The sequence below is a fragment of the Centropristis striata genome, chromosome 8, assembly GCF_030273125.1.
Source record: "Centropristis striata isolate RG_2023a ecotype Rhode Island chromosome 8, C.striata_1.0, whole genome shotgun sequence".
NCBI classification, from domain to species: Eukaryota; Metazoa; Chordata; class Actinopteri; order Perciformes; family Serranidae; genus Centropristis; species Centropristis striata.
Genome location: NC_081524.1, coordinates 11664716 through 11688583, shown reverse-complemented (window position 1 = coordinate 11688583; position 23868 = coordinate 11664716). Strand labels below are relative to the sequence as shown.

At 38.5% G+C, this 23868-nt stretch overlaps 1 protein-coding gene across 1 annotated transcript; it reads right to left on the bottom strand.

The window, feature by feature from the left end:
• Positions 1-12816: 12816 nt before the first annotated feature.
• uts2r3 (urotensin-2 receptor 3) lies at positions 12817-14273 on the bottom strand. Its single transcript, XM_059340095.1, has one exon. The coding sequence runs from the start codon at positions 14271-14273 to the stop codon at positions 13137-13139; it is 1137 nt and encodes a 378-aa protein (XP_059196078.1). The 3' UTR covers positions 12817-13136.
• Positions 14274-23868: the final 9595 nt, after the last annotated feature.

Here is a 23868-nt window from a genome sequence, read left to right as displayed (position 1 = left end):
GTCATTAATGTTCATGACACATCACATGTCATGTTTATGACACGCTCATGTCACTGTTATGTAGACACCTTCAAAATAAAGTGTTACCATATCTTGCTTAAGTCACAAAGGCATGTTAAAAAAAATGCCTAAGTCACATTTTATTCTGATTTAGGCATAATAAATCCGCTTAAGTCACTCACTCGACATAGGCCATTATCTTAATGATGGGGTAAAATCAAAATCACATGATCTGATCAACTGAGGATGTAGGCTAGGTGATTTCACCTACGTCATGAGGAGATGATTTAGGCAAAAAAAACAAAAACAATTTTGACAAAAAATGACTTAGGCGATTATTTTAACAGTGTGACGATAAGTAGCTTGTAAAACACGTGTCAAGAGTTTGTCCATACCTTGAGTGGTGCTGGGAACTTTGAGAGATGGGTTTAGCTAAATGCAAGCTAGCATTTGCTGAATTCCTCATTGTCAAATTAACTGTTTTTAGTTATAAGTATTTTTAATTAGTTTATTACCTGACTTTACTGTAGTAATTCTACTGCATGAAATGTAGCCCACTGTTTGGTCAGTTGCATTAGCAGATTGTGATTTATTTTTCCTGATTTATTTTTTAATGTTTGTTTATTTTGGTGCAGTCAATAGGAAAAGGCCTCAATTGAACTGCTGCTGTAATTTTTATGTTTGCACTCATGGCATAACCATTCACATGTTGTTACTTATACATAATAGCTTTTTATCTTTTCATGCTTAAAATCTCTTTAAAACCTTAACTACAGCCATGGAAAAAAATATTAGACCATCCTTGTTTTCTCTCATTTCTTGTTCATTTTAATGCCTGGTACAACTAAAGGTACATTTGTTTTGACAAATATGATGATAACAACAAAAATTGCTCGTAAGAGTTTAATATAAGAGCTGATATCTAGCCTTTTTCATGGTTTTCTTGATGATGATTTATTATTATTATTATTATTATTATGATTATTATTATTATTATTATTATCGAGAAAACCATGGAAAATGGCTAAACAAATTTACCTTTAGTTGTACCAGGATTTACAATGAACAAGAAATTGAAGAAAACAATGGTCTAATAATGTTTTTCCATGACTGTATATTGTCTTTGTGAAACAAACTATTTATTTGGACAAAAGAACAATTCTGATAGGGTCAGTTTAAAAAAAAAAAATATATATATATATATATATATATTTTAACCCATTTGTGCACAAAGAGTATATTAAGTACGATGCAGGTAAAATGCTACAACATTTATGATTGGTTTAAACGTCTTGAAATCAGTTTTATCAATAATTGAAGCCATCATCATTATGTTTATTTAATGTTTTTCATATGACATTTTTTAAACAAGTCATATGTGTGCATATCATTGATATTCAATTTGTTCATATACCAAATTCTAGATTGTGCTCCTTGTAGTTTATAAGATTTTAAAATAAAGGAGTATATTGCAGAAACTGCAGTCCCTTGTGCCCAAAGACTAGATATAGTAGGAAAAGACGGTAAAACACCAATTTGTTTATTTGTTTGTGCTTAGAAAAACACAGAGAACTCTTCCACCAAAGTTAATTTAAAATTCCAGTTGCAGGCACTAATTGTGGCTTTAATTGTCTTTTGATCTGTTGAAAACATTGGTCATTTCTTTTGCAAATAGATTAGAAACCTCTGAACCTCTCGCACTGAGCTTAGTTGAAGTTTGTTGGAGCTGCAAAGCTTAACCTTGACATTCAGCATCCTGTGCAGAGACGGACAACAGCATCATACCTGCCAGCTGTCAGGCCGCTCTGACGTTCTCGGTTACTCCGAGTCTCTGTGCACTCAGGTACAGGTGTTCAGTTACTGACCACCAGGAGCTCAGAGACACGGCCAGGAGGTGCAGGTTACTGTGGAAGGTGAGAACGCCGTGTGGGGGCGACATGGATCAATAGATTGAACAACCAGCAGCCCTCGTTGAATTTCTTTTGTTCTGCGTTGCCGGGTGTTGACAACAGTCTGTAAAACTTTTGATTAGGATCGAGGTCCGTCGTGTGTACGTAAGAGGACATGTCTTGTTTTAAAAGGCTCGGTGTTGGATTTCAATCAAAACACTGGCTTTGTTCACGCTCCTCTATTCGATTGAATGACAACAAAATAATCACCCTAACCTCTTAAAACCCATCTGCACACTGGCGACAAGCTTCTTTTTTATATTTATATGTGTTTTTAATGTACTGTATATAGATGCCACATTTGGTTTGCTTTTCAAGTCAAGAGCATGTTTCACCAAGACTTCATGGTGTGGGAGAATTTTTTTTAAATGACAAATAATATATTTTAAAACTAGTTTGATCTTTCTTTGTCTAGCATATTAAAGTCATAGATCACATTCAACCATGCTTTTCTGTCTTAATAGCTGTTCAGTATTTTCTGCATTTAAATGAGTTAAAACTAGATTTTATGATCAGTATTACAGTATTGATATAGTTAGAGTACAGCAGCTGAGGACTTTGTATTCATATTTCCATCATTGGATTCCATCAGTCATGGAAAAATATAAGACCAACCTTGTTTTCTTCAGTTTATTGTTTATTTTAATGCCTGGTACAAGTAAAGGTACAGTTGTTTGGACAAATATAATGATAACAACAAAATAAGCACACAAGAGTTCCATTAAAGACCTGATATCTAGCCATTTTACAGGGTTTTCAATAATGATTTTGGTTATTATCAAGAAAACCATGGATAATGTCTAGATATCAGCTCTTAAATTAAACTCTTATGAGCTATTTTTGTTGTTTTCATTATATTTGTCCAAACAAATGTACCTTTAGTTGTACCAGGCATTAAAATGAACAAGAAATTGAAAAAAAGTGTGGACTAATAACTTTTTTTCCATGACTGTATTTCCATCATTGTTCAAATGAACCATTCTAAACTCTTGATTCAGTGGCTGATGAGCTTTGGTAGCTTAAAATTGTGTGTGTGTGTGTGTGTGTGTGTATATATATATATATATATATATATATATATATATATTTTTTTTTTTTTTTTTTTTTTTAAATGTGTTAAGTTTTTTAATGTATCTCTTCATTGAGCCATGAAAAGCGTTGTGGATGTAAATATTTCAGTGTTCACGGTGGAATCAAATCATTTTTATTTTCTTTAGTGGGTGAACAGAGTTTGTTGTGCAGTGTTGAGCTCTCCGGAGGACGGGAGGTGTCCTCCCCTCTGGGGACTCTGTTACTGGGGTGGGTCAGTTACTGAAAAGCACCCGAGCTGAAGTTCAGGCGGTTCAAAGACAAACAAGAGGAAGAACATGTTGTCTAGCGGGGAACATGTGCAGCAATGTTACAGCACTTACTAGGTACTAGGTACTAGGTACTAGGTACTAGGTACATGGTCATGTATTTGTACTACTGTGCATTCAGAAAGTATTCAGACCCTCACTTTTTTTTACATATTGTTATGTTGCAGCCTTATGCTAAAATTATTTAAATCGTTTTTTTCCCCTGAGATCCGGAGCCTCCCATTTCTCTTGATTATCTTTGAGACGTTCTCCACCTTGACTGGAGTCCACCTGCAGTAAATTAAATTGATTGGACATGATTTGGAAAGGCACATTATCTATATAATGTCTCACAGCTGACGATGCATAACAGAGCTAAATCAAACCATGAGGTGGAAGGAACTGGCTGCAGAGCTGGAACAAGCATGTCTGCATCAAACTGAGGAAAGGCAGAGAAATAATAACTCCTCATTTTAACTGGAGAAAGAAATTACATAGTCATGAAAAAAATTATTAGACCACCCTTTTTCTTCAATTTCTTTTTTAAATGCCTGGTTCAACTAAAGGCACATTTTTTTGGGACAAATATAATGTTAACAACAAAAATAGCTCATAAGAGTTTAATTTAAGAGCTGATATCTAGCCATTTTTCATAGTTTTCTTGACAATAACCAAAATTATCATCAAGAAAATTATGGAAAATGTCTAGATATCAGCTCTTAAATTAAACTCTTATTATCTATTTTTGTTGTTATCATTATATTTGTCCAAACAAATGTACCTTTAGTTGTACCAGGTATTAAAATGAACAAGAAATTGAAGAAAACAATGGTGGTCTAATATTTTTTTCCATGACTGTTGTTTAGGTGTGAAATTGTAATTTACAGCAGTAATTTATTTCAATTGTGTTATTGTAATGTTCATAGCAGAAACAATAGAGATAATCTGTTCATGAGCATGGACAATGGGTAGATATTGAAGCTGCTGCAAATATATTCATCAAATAATGTTAATGTTTAATTGATTATACGCTCATTTTTAAAGCAGAAATGGAAGAGAGTTCTGTTTTCAGAACCTTAAAGATGGGATGGAACTTTTCACTATTTTTTTATGTTTTATAGAAAAATGTATTGATTGAGAAAATAATAGCCAAATTAAGCAATAATTAAAATTAATTGTTTGTTGCAGGCTTGGATATCCAAGCATGTTTTTTAATGTAAAGACGTGAAGTCTGTCTCTGAGTACCATCCTCCTCCTGTCTTTGGTTACTTGGCATTTTTTATAAAACATGATGCCAACACATGTAGAAACAGATTGAGTTATGAATGATTGCTATGAGGAACAGAAAGGGAGAGGCGTGATGCAACAACTTCTTGTCAACTAACTAGAAACTTCTGAACAGGGCGACAGAGGGTTTAAAATATGAAGTCTTGTTCTCATATTTCACCTGCAGATGGCGCTCTCATTCTAAACACATCACTGTTCTTTCTTCAGCCTTCACTCTCAGATGTTGCAGTGATAGTGATGTTACAGTTGTTTTCTTTAAACCTGATGGACCAAACCAGTTTGTACTTAAAGCCTTAACTTCAATACCTGGAACTTCACTCCATATTTTGTTTTGTTTTGTTTAAAAATGCACATTTAGCAGCACAACAATTAGTAGTAGTCCTTTGGAAACCGTGACACTAGTCTATTAGTTTTCATATACAGTCATAAATTATTAGACCACCCTTGTTTTCTTCAATTTCTTGTTCATTTTAATGCCTGGTACAACTAAAGGTACATTTGTTTGGACAAATATGATGATTACAACAAAAATAGCTCATAAGAGTTTAAGAGCTGAGCCATTTTCCATTTTCTTGATAATGATTTTGGTTTTTATCAAGAAAACCATGGAAAATGGCTAGATATCAGCTCTTAAATTAAACTTTTATTAGCTACTTTTGTTGTTATCATTGTATTTGTCCAAACAAATGTACCTTTAGTTGTACCAGGCATTAAAATGAACAAGAAATTGAAGGAAACAATGGTCTAATAATTTTTCCATAACTGTATATAAATAATAGGGCTGCAATTAACAGTTATATTCATTACAGATAATTATACAGATTCTTGAGTTTTTCCATTTGGTCTAAAAGTGTCAGAACATAGTGAAAAATCCCCATCAGCCTTTCCTTAAATCCAAGGTTTTGTGTTTAAATGTCTTGCTTTATCTGACCGGTCCAGAACAGGGTTGAGCGATGATTCAACATGATGATTTATTGACTTATAATGGAATCACATCATGATGAAACCATATATTGAGATATCGTGATACACAATTACGTTGTCCTAATTGATAATCACAAGCATATGTTATCTCAAATTATGATGGTGGAGAATATAATGTGAAGGTCTGGAACTCAAATGTTGGTTAAAAAAATATGAGTAATATTTTACAACAGCAGTATGCAGGATTTCCTTCCTTTCTTATATTTCACCTAAAACTGTTTAATGTTAATTTTGCGCTAAATATGATAATAAATAAGCAAAAATATTTTTGATTTGTCAATTTAAAGTAGAGAAAAGCATACACACAGGACTATACAAAATGAGCTTTGCCATATGGTTATTTCATATACATTACTTATTTATTGAATTACTAGAAAACATGGTATTTTGTGATATATATATCGTTACCAAAAAAATGAAATGACCTAATATTGGGATTGAAGATTTTAGCCATATCGCCCAGCCTTAATCCAGAACAGTAAAATATTCAGTTTTTGGTCATGCAAGGCTTAAAAAAACACTTTTAAAGAACAGGGACTAGGTAATGTTAGGTATTTTAGCCTCAACATTTAAATTTGCCAATCGATTAATTGACTTATCGTTTCTGTAAGAGGCTTTATTGAACACTGTCATGGAAATGAATCAGGTCCGTCCTCAGCCACGATCTCCCTGCGTGAGCAGACTGTTGGGTTCAGATGAGTAAAGTGTCAGAAGGTCAGAGGTCAGGGGAGCTTTGACGCCTGAGTTGACAGGGATGACTGTTTACGGGCAGCTAGGAGGAGAAGAAGGAGGAGGAGAAGAAGGAGGAGGAGGCAGGAGAGCGCAGAGAAATGGTGAAACAGGGAGAAGGAGCGAGAGGGGCAGACGTGCCATATTTACTGTCTTTCCTAGTAAGAGCCCAAGTGTGAACCGTAATGTGTATGTTGGTTGATGTAACCTCCGGCCTTCAAGGCACACAAGCCTGGGTCTCGCCTGATGCTGGCGGCTGACACGGAGGTGTGAAGTCATGGGACGCGGTGGGGAGGAGGGCGCCTCACGGTGGGGCTGCCATGGGTTGAACAAAGAAACACTGTGAGCTCCTGGTTTCAGTGTTTGCTGTCAAACCAGCAATTACAAACAGTTTTTTTAATACTGTGTTGGCTACATGTGTGGGTATCATAAAACTGGAATTAGTGTGTTTGATACAAGCTGATGTGGAAGTCTGTTAAGTTGAAGATGTTCGGCAACTTATTCACATAAGCTTTAACACAAAAATATAAACGTGTTGAGCTTCTCTCTCAACACATTATTGACAGGTGATGACCACTGTTGTACTGCACATCAAAATCGCTGTTTTAAATACATTGTTATTGGTGTAAAACGGTTAGGTTTGGGCAACAAAACCACTACCCTAAGGTTAGGAAAAACAATAGGGTTAGGCTTAAAAAAAACTATTTCTGGACGTATACTGTGACTTCCAACAACAGGACACGAACACTGTTCTCTGGTTTGACAGACAGATGTTTGACCTTCCAACTAGCAACCTACTGGCTCTTAACATTAAGTTACTTTGTCACTGAGCAACATTTTGTGGGATACCTATGAATTCCAGTGCATTACTTTTCGTAGTTCATGAGGACAGCATAAAATATGACATTGTTGCAAACATGTGACGATTGAAACATGATAATGTTGTAAAACAGTTAGGTTTAGGCCATAGACTGTATCACTAATGGACATAGTGACTGTGACGTCACCCGTTGGTTTGTGGCCCGTTTGAGGCATCGAGTTCAGTGTTACACTAGTCACCATCTTGTGTCGCCATCTTTTTTTGGGAAACGGGGAGCAGACCATATCTGGACTGTGGAGGAGCGAGAGGGATCTGATCACTGACTACAGCCTCTCTACACCTCAACCTGACTGAGAGAAGCAGCTGCTAATTCATGTTGGCATTAACTGGAGCATTAACTGGGATGTTAGTTTTGGCTAGCAAAAAACAAAAACAACATGTATGTAACTTACCTCAAAAAAATGAACAGCGACTCCTTGGAGTGTCTGTTCGTCCAACCAAATGCTCAACAAGACATTTTTAATGAACAAAACGTTCAAATAAACTGTCATTAAGTGAAAATACAGTGTTCTCTCCTGGTGACGGCTCGCCTTCTTAGTGACCTGTCAATCAAAGGTAGCCACGCCCCAAATCATACGATTCTTTATCTTCTAGTTTCTTCTAAATGGGGCCATCATTTACACAATCAACATCATATTGTCTTGAGGAAGATTTTTTACTCGCAATTGAGACCATAGTGTTGTCCTTAAAAAAATTCTGTGGTAATGAGTGAGAAGTTTTCTAATTTTGTATTAAAATGAATGGACCGAAATGCTTGTGCATCCCCTGCTGGCATTTTTGGTAGAATGCCGCTTAAGGCACTTCCTGGTTTGCCTCACTGCTCAGACCCAGAGGTTGCCGCCTGGTTTAGGCACCAAAAATACTTGAAGGCTTAAAAAAACAGTACTTCCGGACATAATTTGCAACAGAACTTCAATACTGGTCTCCTGGTATCGTATGATATCCTACGAAATGTGACTAGTGCCTTTAAACACATTACTGACACATGACAACCGCTGTTGTACCCTACATCAAGATCGACTTTTTAAATACTAAATATTAATGCCGTAGAGCGGTTAGGTTTCGACAGCAAACCCACTATCATAAGGTCAGGAAAAAAGAATAGGGTTAGACTAAAAAAAATTAAATGAATTGCAGAACATTACTTTTCACAGGAAATCATACAAACAGTTTGTGAAGAGAGCCAGAAAAACAAGTGACAAGTGCTGCTTTTAACTTGTTGCAAACGTGACAAATGAAACATGTTAATGTGGTAAAACTGTTTAGGCAACAAAAAAACTTGTCTAGGATTAGGAAAACGGGCAAAAGAAGGGTTCGGCTTGAAAAACATTACTTCCAGACATAACTGGTCTCCCGGTTGAAAGTCCTGCCGGATTGTGGACTTATGTGGCTTATAAGATTACTTAAAATTTAGTGCGATAGCTACAAATTCCAATGCAACTTTTGTCGAATTAATTAGGATGCAATCACAAGAACAGTTTGGATTCAGGGACATTTAAGTACCACATTCTATGATTCATATTGCAGAAACCTTGAATCTTATGAATGTCATATAAGGTGAGGCCATGCAGAGGAAAGAGAGGCTGTAGCGAAGGCAGAAAGTGTAGTGGGGACAAAAAAGTGATTGAGAGAGAGAAAACAGATGGGGAGATTGAATTTTAGAGGGCAGGCGGAGGAGGAGTGCGAAGGGAATCTTTTTTGTGTATGTCTGGAGAGAATGGGAGCCTCTTATACGCCTCACAGCGTGAATTTGGCCCGGGCTGTGGGCTCGTCTCGTCTACACAGCGGGGTGCTTTCCTGAGCGGGCTGCCCAGGGGAGGGGCACCTGCAGCAGCCTCTAACACTGGTCAAGAGGAGAGGCGGAGAGGCGGGGCGAGGGGTGCTGCGGGGATGGAAAGATGCTTGCCGGTTCCAGGAAACGGACATGTGCTGGATTTATGAAATCTTCAGGTAGAACACAGCGACGCTCCCAAAAGAAAATATTTGTCCTTGTGTTTTCCCCGCGGACTAAAGAGGAGGAGGAGGAGGACGCTGCTGCAATCTCAGGAAGATATCAAAAGCTTCTGTTGCTCAGGAGGACAAAAAGTTATGATTGGAGCGAGCTGGCCAGTGCTGGCAACCACCAACACAAACAACACGAAGTTTATAGATCGGCCAGCCTGCCAACTGAGACAATATTTTCCATCCATTTGGTTGGGTTGACCAAACACCACGTATTTGAAGTTTATCAAACACTCAGTCATCCCCGCAGACATGAGGGAGGACTTAATCATCTGATATATTGAGTTTTAGAGCATGCAGACACCTAAAACCTGCCCACTTTGCAGACTCAGAAAATTGAACAACAAGCCCTCTGTGCTTTAATATCCACACCGCTGCTAAGTGTCTTTTTTGGAAAGGTTTCGTCTTTACTCAAGCTACACCCTCTGTCTTCTGTCATTTTGGTATGACCCAGGGGTCCAAAAATCACCAGGTCTCATATGAGGTCTCACGATTTCAAACATACACGTAGTTGGCTCTTTGTCTGCAAGAAATTCCGTTTAAATGGACAAATGTGCTGCGAGGGCCTCAGTTGTCTGTGAAAGGTGGATGGATATTGCATTAGCTTCACAACAGAAGCGCCCCCTGTGGTGTGACCGCACGGGGCTCCGGATAATAACTGCAGTGGGAACGTTCTGCTCAGAGGTAGGCAGGGACAGGTAAATGGAAACACATGGTAGGCCGCATAGAGTCCAGAAATAATGGCATCACAGTGCAGAGAGCGACCGAGCTGCCTTGACGAATGCTTTCGGTATGTGTCTCTTCAACCTGTTGGTATTACCACTGCAGCTTCTCCTGCAGCCCCTCGGCTTTCCTTCTCCCCAGTAATGTTTCTACATGTACGCTCTTTATGTGCAAATAAATAAAGCTGCTCTTTAAGTTCGCTTTCCTCACAAAATTCAAATCTCATTTTACATTGCATTTAATATGAAAGCACTCCAATAATCCATTACCTGACATTTTTGTACTGACAGAAGTTAATGCATTTACAGTCAAAACACAGCTTACTAGTTAATAGAGCTTAATGGTCCTTCTGTGTGATCTGGGTGGACAAAGAAAAACACCATTATCCAGTGATGAATTAAAAAATTTAACGCATCACTGCCACTTCTTTATCTGCTGTCCCTGTGGTCTGGAATATTACTTACAATCTCTTCCCTCAGAAAAAGCTTTTTGCTGTTTTAGTATTTAGAGTTAATTGTAATTTTTGCCTTCAGTGAATTCATATATTTCCTATTATTAGTATTATTGACATACAGTATTTAATTAATTTTGTATAAAGCAGGCTCAGGTTTTCTACTGTGAAAATTGAAATGCATTTAAAGTGTACACATTAAGAAAATAACATCCTCAAAAATTAATTGGTTAGTTTATTTATAAGTATTCTTCAGTGGAAAGTTCACATATACATCTATCAGCACAGATGTAGATATGCGGTAAGATTTAAAAAGTGAGCCTATACAAGCTCAATAAGATTTGAATACCAAGCTATTACGTGCACTGTAATTTACACTGAGCCTGTGTTGTTGCTGCAAGATGTGATTAATTAGTTCACAAAACACTTCAATCTGTCCTGACATTTATTTTGAAGCTTGTGTGTGCATTTTTGGTTAACTTTCATCAAGTTTCCTAGTTTTTCTAAACCCTCCATGGTCTCTTTTGTAATGCCCTTTTAAAATCTTAATTAGAAAAATATTCTCATTTAATTTATGTATTCATAACAAACTCATTAATCAACATTTCTGTAAATGCACCAGTGTTAATCAGCTTAATCCTTAACTGCAGTGCTTTGGTGAGATGTTTTGAAACCAGTTATAATTTTGTATTAAATGCATCACATGCATAGAAATAGTACAGTGATAATACATCAACATTGTCAACTGTTCAGAACATGTAGCCAAACAAGGAAGCAACACAAAGCAACAAAACATAACCAATCAATTTTTTCACACATGCAGAGCAGCAATAAGCAACAGGACCTACATAAAATTCAACTACCATAACGCTGGGCTTAATAAAATTTGGTAAAAGATACAGTAAGAAAAAAGAAAAATTGTAAAATATGCAGTATAGAGCAGACAAGTAACAAATAGGACAGAAAGGTGAGAAAGATGCAACAGTTATCCTCTACCGTACTTGAACCCGGGACCTTGCAGTCACATGGACAGCATTTAAACCCCCCCCCCCCCCCCCCCCCCCCCCCCCCCCAAAGTAACACCACGTTTCTGACCAAAGCACCATGCTCGTGTGAGACCACCCCGCCCCCCTTTTGTCCCACCATCCCGTCCCATCCCAGTCCTTACTCCTTTCTGTCAAACAACAATATTTGCTCATCTGCGTCAAAGAGCAGCAGGGTTTGCGATACAGCACAGTGCAGCCTTTGAGTCAGACAGACAGAGACGAGCCGGTGCTGCAGGGAGACACAGACACACCAGCCAGCGAGTGTATACACAAGAACGGGGAAGACCTTCCAGAGTCACTGACACGCTGACACAGACACACAAACAAAAGTGTGAATGTAAGAATGTTTCTCTGCTCAGATTGTCTTTTTTTAAAGCATGCCTCATCTTTTACATCTGCTTCTCAGCCTCCTTAAATGTCAATTTGGTTTTTCTTCTTTTCCACATATATTATTGTTGAACACCATGAGCTGTGACTTTTAGTGACGTTGTGTTTTCCCAGAGTTAATGATCCAATCACACAGTGAGTTACAGAAAGCATACTCTTTATTCAAGGCTATATATTATTATAAACATCAGTTACAATCAACACAAGATGATGCCATGCAAAGCATTGCATGATTCAAAAATAATAAGTACATTTTCAAACCCAACATGCAGGTCACGATTATTTAAAAAAAAAAAAAAAAGTCAGTTGTTTTAGATATGTCAGAGTTCAGGGGAAGCAAACAAAAGACTGTTGACCCGCTCAAACATAATTCATTAAGTCAACAAACAAAGTCTCAGAAAAATGTCCCAACAAGGTCCTGACCAGTTACAGCCAGTTGTTTAAAAAACAAACATTTTCTTTGATAGTTCTCTGAAAAGCAGAAGTGCATCAGGGTTTTACTGAAAATGCTTGTGCATGCGCAACTTACGGCATAAACTCTGCTCTCCTCATATCACTGCATACAGTACGAGGTTGCTGTAGACTAGATAAACCAGTCAACTTTTATTAAATCTGCTGATTTGGGTAAATAACTGTCCTTACCACTTGTGGTAGAAATGGAATCATGTCACTTTACCATAGTCACAAAAAGAAATTCATGAAAAAATGTATAGCTAATGGTATTAGAAGGACGACACATGGTGTTGTAAATAATTGCAATAATTTGTAAAATGAGGCTTTGGCTGCTGCTAATAGCCAGCACCTTAATTTGGTACAATGAACAGACAGTTTAAATGGAACTATGTAGCAGGTGTCCATTATCAGGAATTAATGGACACCTTGCAGCCAATCAGAGTTAAGTATTCATCCAGACATGGTATAAGTAGGAGTAATATCCAATGAGGTGTCTGTTATCAGGAATTAATGGATGATTTTTCAGATAGTTGCCTCCCCGGAGTTCATTAATTTCTGATAATTGACACCTTGCTGTGCATTATCTCTTAACAATCAATATGTAAATTTGGTTACAGCAAGAAAAGACACAAAGTGACCCTCCAACGTTTTCAGTTAAAGCATTAATCAGGTGACACATCTTACAGAGAGAGTGTTTTTGATTGTCTCCTAACAGGAAGTTCTCTCACAAAGCATTTCTACAAAGTGCTATCATTTGCTTAGTATTGTTCTGTTTCCTTAGCTTGTAGGCTAAGGATAAATCAATGGTCTTTGGTGCCTATTATTATCATAAAGCATTCAAATACAGTACCTTGTCACACATGTATGTACACACTCACATTGTTGTCTCTGCTGTTAGAGACACACACACTACTGCAGCGGACTGCTCTTACGGCAGAGCTGGTTTGCTGATGTCAGCGTCTGCCGGTTGCGTCGTCGTTTTCCAGTCAATAGTGTGTAGAAGAACGGATTCACACAAGAGTTCCCATACGTCAGCCCTGTGAGGATACGATTCACCGTCACCTGCGTCCCGACCGGTACTGTCCGCAGCATGTCGGGCTGGTAGAGAGGCAGCAGCTGCCAGATCCAGAAAGGGAGGAAGCAGGCCCAGAAGGCCAGGACAATACCCAGGATGAGGAGCAGGACTTTGGGTTTGGGGGCACGAGGAGGGCAAGCAGTACTGCCACTGGCCCAGGCCGGCCTGGTCTGAGACACCCAGTAGAGCCGGCCCAGAGTTGCATAAAGGGCCCCAATGGCCAGACCAGGACCAAGAATGCTGGTGCAGAAAAGCACGCTCAGATACGCCTTGGAGCTCTGCTCGTCCCACGCCGGCACACACAGCTGTCCCTCCTGGTTCTCCCCGTCCTCCAGGTGCAGCGTGATCATCATTGGCAGACTAAGAGCCACCGCCAGCCCCCAGGCCAGGCCCACACGCAGCAGGCTGGACGAGTTGGAGGAGGAGGTGTGCAGGGGATGGGCCACAGCCCGGTAGCGGTCCAGACTCATGGCGGTGAGGGTGAAGATGGAGGCGTGCATGGTGAGGAGGTCGAGGCTCAGGAGGAGACGGCAGCCCGGCTCACCGAAGGCCCAGCCGGACGCCAGGCTGTCGTACACGATGAAGGGAGCGGTGAAAAGGTAGAGCAGGTCGGCAAGAGCCAGGCTCAGCACCTGGAGGTGAAGAGAGGAGGAGGGGGAGGAAGAGGAGATGGGGGAGGAGGAAGGGGAGGAGTTGGCGAGGCAGGACGGTACAGGGACTCGCATCAGGCAGCAGTTTGGTCCTGCTCCACGTCTTCTCCTGCTTCTCCTGCGTCTCAGAAGGAGGCCCATAGTGTACAGGTTTCCTGTGATGCCCAGCAGGGAGAGGAGGGAGAGGAGGGAGCAGAAGAGAGCCGTGGACGCCAGGCTGGGTGATGGAGAGATGGCGGGAGAGGAAGAGGGCACAGAGGAGTTGGGGATAATAGCGAAGGTGTATGGGGATGGAGGAGGCAAAGAGCCTGAATGATCCATAATGTGGAATTATAAAATGAGTATTGAAAGTTGCAAGAAAGGCCAAAAGTGAAAGTTAGATTGTCTGTTTCAGATGGAAAGATGGAAAGGAGGAGGTGGGGTGGGTCAAAAGGAAGAACAGGTGAAGAGGAGAACAAAAGGATATTTTGTTAGTTTTCAACAATGCTTCTTTGATATCTTCTCTGGTTTCTGGATATTTTATTTGTTTGACTCAGGGTTTATGGACATCAAAGCTCAAACTGATCTGTGAGGGTTCTGCAAAGTGATTTATGTGAATCATGAGGGCAGATAAAGCAAATAAAGTCATATAAACATGTAGAAGAAATGAAAATGTCAGCAAAACCAGGATGGTTTATGTTTTAGCAGAAACCTGCTCTGGTTGGCACAGCATTTACAGTTTTATAGTTTCACAGGGAGCCAGGCGAGGCTGTCATGGTTTTAGTAAAATAATTGGATTTTCAGAGTAGGAGGGCTCCAACTGAAGGCTGTAAATCTACAAACCTCCTGTTCCTCCTTAAGGTCAGCAGTTGGACAACAATTAGGCTAATTGCGACACAGAAAAAGTGTAAGAAAACATAAAACAGAAACATGACTTTTTTTCTTTCTACGTGGTCACGTTTAGTTTACATTTCTGGGTTAATGTGGGTTTTTTGCGCACTGGTGGTTTGGACGTAGACCGGTGCGTGAAAATCTGCCTAGTCAGTGTAAATGGCGCAATGAGGCGGATTGACAGCTTTATTTTATATATTTAAAATTTAAATAAAAAGCTGACATTTAAGACACTTACAGTTTGTTGCCTAAGAAGATGTGTGAATATAATCCACGGTGTCTTTTGTGATTACATTACATTACATTACATTACATGTCATTTAGCTGACGCTTTTGTCCAAAGCGACTTACAATAAGTGCATTCAACCTGAAGGTACTAGACATAGACCATAGGAATCAAGTAAGTACATAACTTTAAGAGCTAACTGTCATCGCTACAGGAGTGCTATATGTTAAAGAAGAAAATAAGAGAAAAGAATTGTGATATAAGCCTACTTCGCGAGACATCTTAATATTTCTTTCAATGACTGATGGTTTTCTGGAGACATGTAATCTACAGAGACATGAAAGCAGCCGCGGGGAGTCTGACAGGACCGGCCTGTGTGACCCATGGTGACCCGGGCTGCACCGCGGGGTTAAGAGCTACTGTTGAACTGTGGAGGAGCAGCCAAACCCCCGCGGGGCCGCGCGCCTCCATACCTTACCGGCTCGCTTTACATACAACAGCTGTGTTATATTCACGACAGGGCCTTTAGATTAAAACCACCACATTATTTTAAACCCGTCAATCCTTTGTGCAAATGTGTACATGCATTTTTAATTTACTATTTTCTCCATAAACCTACAAAATAATCCCATAAACTGTGCGGGTTAATTCAACATAACTTTTGGGAAAACACACTGTTGGCAATAAATAAAAATAAATTTCCGGTCATTTAAAATATTTAGAAAAAACACTGGTTTCACGCTTTAAAGATTGCGTTCACTGTTAAGATGATTAGCGCCTTAGAAAAACGGTTTATTTTTGCTAACGGCCTGCGTTCAGGCCCTAATAGCAGTTTTTGAAAAACGTGCCGTATAGGCCTATAATGCACACATTATTTCTATAGATCTATATTAACATATATAAGGCTAATGAAGCAAAAATTCGGCATTTATTTTTCTAAAACTTACCTCAAAACTGTTTCATCCTAGACGCTGTAAAAATAATATTCCATGGATTTATTTGGGGGTAAAACTCAGTTCCCATGTTGAAATCTCCCTCTGAATTCTTCAGGCACCAGATTAAGATAATTTCTGTTCAGCAGGAGGAATATATGTGGCGACAATCTTCCTCCAAACTTGTCTGCTGTCTGTCCTGCTGCTCACTGCAGTCTTTGATGTGTCTGAGTCAACTGGAGAGGAGTGTGTGTGTGTGTGTGTGTGTGTGTGTGTGTGTGAGGGGAAAGGGGTGGGATGCTGAGTGAGGGGGCTTTTCCTGCATACTGAATATTAATATGATGTTCTGTTGGCCAGGACCAGGGAGCCCCACTTGTTTTATTCATTTAAAGCAGGACAGCAGCAGAATATATAACAATGTCCTTCCTAATCACACATTTCACCATCCAACAATTATTAATGTAGGTAGCAATAACAGGAAGAGCCTATTTTGCCGTATTAAATGGGATTTGTGGTTAAAACTAGTTGTCATGAAGATATTTCAGAATTCATTTAAAAACATTCACTTCATTGTAATTACAGTCGGCCCCATTTCATCTGCTTTAAATTATGACCCCTGCTCAGCCCGCAGCTGGCCTGAGTCGGGGTATAAGAATTTAAAATGCAGATAAAACTAATATTAGTGTGCAAATTCTTATATTTTATAGCCATGTTTTGAGGGGATTTACAGTAAGTTTGATCACGCTTTGATGCCTCTCTAATGGTTTTAATACTTTTGAGCCAGATATAAATCTCACAGTGAGCTCACTGCAAAGACTTTCCATGGAAGTCAAGAATCTGACCATAAATGGTATCCGAACATCATATTTTGGCAAATAATCTGCTGCTGTATAAGTCAGAGATGATTTGAAAGCTACCAATTTATTGTGATGGATTTATAAAAACCTCTGTTTATTCCCTAATAGCACTGTTAATTCATTTTAATAGTTTATCAAGGCTGTAGTGAAGATGATGAACTATACAATACTTTTTAATTAAATGGTTATTTTTTATTTTTATGACTGACCTCTGTTATATTCCTTCAGCAATAAAGAAAACCTTGTTGTTACGATGCCAGTGGCACTTAAAACAAAATGATGCATTTATGGTCCAATCTTTCAGATCCAAATGGTAATAAAAAGCATGACCGTGACCCCTGCGAGGCGTTGCAGAGGTTAAAACCTGAATGGTCCCATCAGTGAAAGAATGTCAAGTGATCTGTGGTTAAACTTCTGGACTCTGGCGTGTTTTTCTTTAATGTACAATTTAAATTCTTCCTAAACACAGAGATTAGGCTGGAGACAGTGTATATTGGATTAGTGGTTAAAGAAACCATTCCTGCACCCAGAGGTCATGAGGTTACTCTCCTATAGCAGAAACAAGTCAATCAAAAGTCGTGTTAAATTGCCTTTGACATGAGTTTGTGTAGATATGTAGTTTTCTCCTTGATATCTAAAAAATATAAGCATGGATATGAAACTGTAGTGTTGTTTCTAACAGTAAGTTTGACTGTGCAGGGGTTAGACTCTCTGTGGGACGGGCAGAGAGACAAATGCAGCGAGCCAGCGTATCATCGGTGTTTGCTGTCTATCATGACGCACTGCAATAACTAATAACTTCAACTCTGACCCAACGTCAATACCACATCAGCTCATGTTCAAACACGAGGCGCCTCACACCCCCACAAGGATTTATACGATGAGCTGGTGTTTTAAATTATAGAGGAAATTAATTATCCAGCGTACTTGCCTGTGTCAACATTTTTCCATGTCAGAGAAAAGTTTAACTGTTAGATCTAATAAGTGGCCTGAGTTAAAGCCCTGACAGCACCACAGAATAAACGGGTCTTTCAGCAGTTATCAAAAGCAACTTACAGTTGCCTGTTATCCACCGAGTTGTTTTTGGCCCGGCTGACGCGGAGCCCACAGCTGTGGTTTGCCAGCTTCAAGAGGCCGAACAACTTGGAAATGATTTAGTTGTGACTAGCCAGTAAAATGTGTAGGCTGTACGCCTCATGCTGGTAGCGGGGAGTCCACGGTGGCTGCTTCATACATGTGCTGGCATACATAAGATAGACAGAGACAGGCTGTAAAGATGAGAGAGGGACGGGTGGAAGGGGGGGACATACCTATCCCTACGGGGTGTGAGGAATTTGAACAAATACCTGGCACAGGCATGCCAAAATAGGAGAGGGGGGGAGAGGAGCCATGAGAAGTCCAGACTCGTACAAGGACACGGACAGGTATTACAAGTTATTAGATGGAAGTGGAGAAGGACGCTTGAGTGCCAAAGGGGCAAAAAAAAAAAGGTTTAATGAAGTGATATCAGGTGCTCTGTGAGTCTTAAATTTACACAGAGGTGGAAAAAAGGAGCGAGAAAGATGAAGTGTGACATTTGGAAACATTATTGCTCAACTTTAACATGCAAACATGGAAAAAAGGAGTGTGGGGGGAAAGACTGAGAGAGTCTGACTGCTGTGCTGTTTATTTGTCTTTGTCAGAGCACATCAATCTCAGTGTGTGCAGACACTTTATATCATTTCTAATTACATTTACCTGAGCTATGGGCTTTGTTCTGCTGCTTTGACCTGCAGTGCTTGTGTTTCTCCCATTAATTATCTCACATTTTTAATATGCAAATATAGACAGTGTGAAGATGAAAGAACAGAAGAATTACTCACTCGCTTTGCTGGGCTGTTATTATGACTGAAGCTTTTAAAATGAGGACTGGGTCAATTATAATACCTGTATTCAAAGTGATTGGCTGTGTTTGAATTCATAATTGCCAACATGATAACTGTATTGGGATTTTAAGATTATTAGTATATGTGATTAATTTAATACTTAATCACTTGCTTGCATTTTGGTCATAGTTTATCTTCAAATGCAGTACACTTTGCGGGGTACAGGAATAACTATTATTAATATTTGTTTTCTAAGATATCATCAGCCCCATCAGGTGAGTAGTATATACAAAAAATATTATTATTATTATTATTATTTCTTCAATTTCTTGTTCATTTAAATGCCTGGTACAACTAAAGGTACATTTGTTGGGACAAATATAATGATAACAAAAAAATTTAAAGAGCTGATATCTAGCCATTTTCATGGTTTTCTTAACAATGATTTTTCTTATTATCAAGAAAACCATGAAAAATAACTAGATATCAGCTATAGCAATAATTTAGCCGATAAACTGTAAGAATATATTTTTTTAATTCATTCTAAATTTCCTAAAGCCCAAGGGGACATTTTTAAATTGCTTGTTTTGTACAACTTACAGTCTAAAGCAAAACAAAAAAATCAGTTTACTTTGACAAAACACAAAGAACTGAAGCATTTCTGATTAGAAAATTACGGTAGGCCTATAATATGTAACGTTTCCCCATTAAAATGTCTAAAAATGACCCCGCCTGCTGTCCATATTTTGTTGAGCTGTGTATTTTCATTATCCCCACATTATTTCCAACAATTTTCAAGCCCAGATAAATCTTGGAGGTGTCTCTTAGGTAACCAGTTTAATTTGGTCAGCAATAGCTTTGTAGTTGTCTGCCAAAAATTGCCTTTTTTAAGGCACATTTTTACAATAAGCTTTTTAGATCTTGGTTGTTTGTTACTACTGTATATTTTTTAACAAGCCGAGCAAACGTTAGCAGCATCTCAACTCATAGCATCTCTTTGACATCCTGTGTCTGCCAAAGAGCATTGTAGAAACACTGATTTTTAACATGAAAACTGATTTAATTAGTGTTTTTGACAGTTTTTTTTCAGTGGTTTGTTTTGTTTTGGTGAAGATGAGATCTCTACGGATAATTCTGCTCCCATTAAAAAACCTCCTGAACAATAATTGGATCCTAACTGGGAGAAACTGACGGCAGTGGTGGTGAAGACAACAACTCCCATAATCCCATACTACACCACAATGTCCCTTTCTTTTGGTACCGTTCAGGCGGCGATCTTCGGGTCTGAGCAGTGAGCCAAACCAGGAAGTGCCATTCTACTGAAAGTTCCAACAGGGGGCGCTGACGGTGGCTGCAGAAGCATTTCCCTCCATTCATTTCAATGCAAAATGAGAAAAATTCTCACTTGATTTATTACCTCAGGTTTTTTTTAGGACAACACTATAGTCTCAATCACTCGTAAAAAAAATCTTCTTCAAGACAATTTGATGTTAATAGTGTAAATAATGGCCCCATTTAGAAGAAACTAGAAGATAAAGAATCGTATGATTTGGGCCGTGGCTAGCTTTGATTGACAGGTCACTCACAAGGTGAGCCGTCATCAGGAGAGAAGCAGAACAATGCGTATCAACGGCAACGTGTTAATAAAGTTTATATATATATATACATATATATATATATATATATATATATATGTATATATATATATATATATATATATATATATATATATATATATGTATATATATATATATATTAGCCCTCATAACTTTGACCCTTTCACACTGTAATGTGTGAAATGTCTTGTTCAGTGTTTGGTTGGACTAACAGACACTCCAAGGAGTCGCTGTTCATTTTTCTTAGGTAAGTCACGTACATTTTGTTTTGTTTTTTGCTAGCCAAAATTAACATCCAAGTTAATGCTCCAGTTAATGCTAACATGAATTAGCAGCGGCTTCTCTCAGTCAGGTTGAGGTGTAGAGAGGCTGTAGTCAGTGATCAGATCCCTCTCCTCCTCCACAGTCCAGATATCATCTGCTTGCCGTTTCTGAAAAAAAGATGGCAACATCAGATGGCGACGAGTGTAACGCTGAACTCGATGCCTCCAACGGGCCACAAACCAATGGGTGACGTCACAGTGACTACGTCCATTATTTATACAGTCTATGGTACAGTTTAAATTGAGAGACCCCCAGTGGCAAACCTATTGTGCATTTAACTGATTATTAAAGTTGTCGATCAATTAATCAGTTAATCAGTTCAGCTCAGTTGTGTTAACAGCAACAGCTGCAGTATCACTATGGAAACATATGAACACAACCACTGACGGTGAATAGATTACATCAGAGTCTGTCCTCACTGATGAATTTCATCGTACTAATTGTGTGCAGAAATATTTCCGGCCATGTATGATTTTCTGGAGTTTCTGCCCCTCGTGTGAGGATATCATGAGGCCAAAGCATCCCCAAGGTGTCTTTGTGCTACTGGGAGTTCACAAGAGGTTGAGCATGTAAAAACAGAATGGAGCTTGAGATCACACTCACACTCCCCTGAAAAAACAGTCTTTATTATTCTGTATATCTTCATCTATTTATGCAGCCCACCCAAATGAAGGGGCTGTAACGTGTCCAATCAGTGGGTAGTCCCAGTTTGACAAACGCCCCGACACGTAAACATTAACAGCCCCCTAACCTTCTCCTGGCCGTCCTTGCTTTCTTCATTCATTTCATTAATTAGCTTACCCATTTCGTCCTCAGTATCGTCGTCTTGATTAAATGGGCGGACATTTTCTTGTTTGTGACAAATGGTTGTTGGACCAGACTGATTCACAACTTGTGATGAGTTATTGATCCCCTCCCTCCCTCCTGTGTGAGTACACTCTGAGATTTAGAGTTGTTCTGCACCCAGATTTACAGTAAGTCTTTGGTCCTTTTTTAAGCATTTTGTAGAATTTTACATATTTACCTGCCTCCATCTGCTTTTTGAATAAGATTCATATAATATGTGAGATTACTTAGCAGTAAAAATGTGCTATTTTGATAATTGATTCATCAGTTTATTATATATTTTAAAGCAAAAGTAGGGAAAAATAACTGGATTTACTAGTTTTATGTAGGGCTGGGCGATATATCGATATAAAAAATATATTGATATATTTTTAAATGTGATATGGAATTAGACCATATCGCATATATCGATATAGTTTTAAAAAATATTTCTTTATATATGAATGCTGCCCTTACTAGGGTTTGTCATATTTAGTCATTTTGTAATGTTGGCTATTCTTTTCTCATATTTATTTGAGAAAAAGATTTGCCTATTTAATTCCATAGGCTATTTTTATTTAGGATTATTTATTTTCTTATTTTAATGTGCATTTTATAGAGTTTTGATTTTTTTTTTTTTTTAAAGGTACTCCTATACAGTACTTATGTTCACTTAAATAAACGGACATGTCATATTTGGCTTTGACTTTGACTGAACATTTGCTATCACTTTGTGAATATAATATCGGGATATATATCGTATATTGATATTCAGCCTAAATATATCCCAGCCCTAGTTTTACGTGATAGGAAAGTGAATATATTTGGGTTTTGGACTGTTGGTTAAACAAAATGGTTCATCTTTAGATGTCACCATGGGATCTGGGAATATAGACAAATTAATCAAGTTGACAATCAGCAGTCTAATCGATACTACAGGTAATTGTTACATGCAGTCAAGTAAATAACAACTGACCTAATCTAGTGGCCCACGTTGAGCTGATTCAGGAGTATTCTTGACACGTTCACTCTGAGGTTGATAGGGAGTACACGTCTCTAAAAGTTTTTCTGAGATGCAGGAGATCTTGCCTCAACCATGTTTCCTGTCTAAAATACCTTCCCAACAGTACTGCATTCTGCACAATGAAGTTCTGAGGGAAAATTTTCTCCTGGATCACAGTTGCAGTTTAAAACACATGGTTATGGCTATCCGTAACAGTAATTTTGCTTTAGGACATTCATACTGATTCTGCAAAAGCGTAATATTGGTGTTCCCTGGTCTGTGATCCGGCATTGAGGAAAGAAGTGGGAGGAGACGGTAGTGGTGTGTAACAGCGCAGTGGCAGGATTTGAACAATAAGCAATGGCAGTGGAAAGTGGATTCAAAACAATGATGGAATGGTGGAAGAGTTGCACGTCGTGCTGTTTCTCCCTGTTGAGATTCTGCAGACTCTAGGGCTGAAAGTCATATCCCGATATATTTAGGCTGAATATCAATACATGATATATGTCCTGATATTTTTATAGCAAATGTTCAGTCAAGTCGAAGCCAAATATGACATGTCACAAGTAATTCAAAAATCAAAGCTCCGTAAAGTGCACATTTAAATAAAATAAAAATCTTAAATAAAATAGCCTATGAAGTAAAATAGGCCATCTTTTTCTGAAATAAATACATTTATATGAGAAAAGAATAACAAACATTACAAAAGAACTAAATATGACAAACCCTAGTAAGGGCAGTATTTATATATAAAGAAAGAAAAAAATGGAACTCTATCGATATATGCCATATGGTCTAATATCACTTTTAAAAATATATTGATCTTTTTTTTTTTTATTGATATATTGCCCAGCCCTAACATACTCAGGCAAAGTTGTTCTGCATTTTACTTAACATGATTTGATTACTGGTTGATACAAGTGTACTTCCACTTCCTTTGTTATTACCATAGACTGTATAAAATAGGTTATTACCCAGGTGTTGGTGGCACAAATAATGTACGTCACAAACAGTCTCGCCCATTTACCGCCTCTGTAACTTCCTCTGAAGGGCGGTACAGAGCCGGGATCACTTGGTCCCTCCATTACCCCTCCTCGGACGTTCAGATTGAAGGCGAAACATCACAGAGGCGTCTGAAAGGGGCTGTTGTCAAACAGTTGCAGTTGTTTAGGTTTTGGCACCTAAACTCCTTGGTTAGGTTTAGGAAAAGATCACGGCTTAGATTAAAATCAGTGTGTTTGGTAGGTAATAAGCCAATGTTGAAGGCACTGTGTTTGTTTGACCCATCGATCCACCACAACCTCCTGGATTTGCAAACTTTGATTAAAAATGTTTTGTGCAAAAAATAAAAAATAGAAACAATTTGTAATTAAATACAATTGCTTTAAAATGTAATTG

Coding starts and splice junctions, on each gene's coding strand:
- uts2r3 (XM_059340095.1), bottom strand. CDS start 14,273: ATGGATCATTCAGGCTCTTTGCCTCCTCCATCCCCATACACCTTCGCT.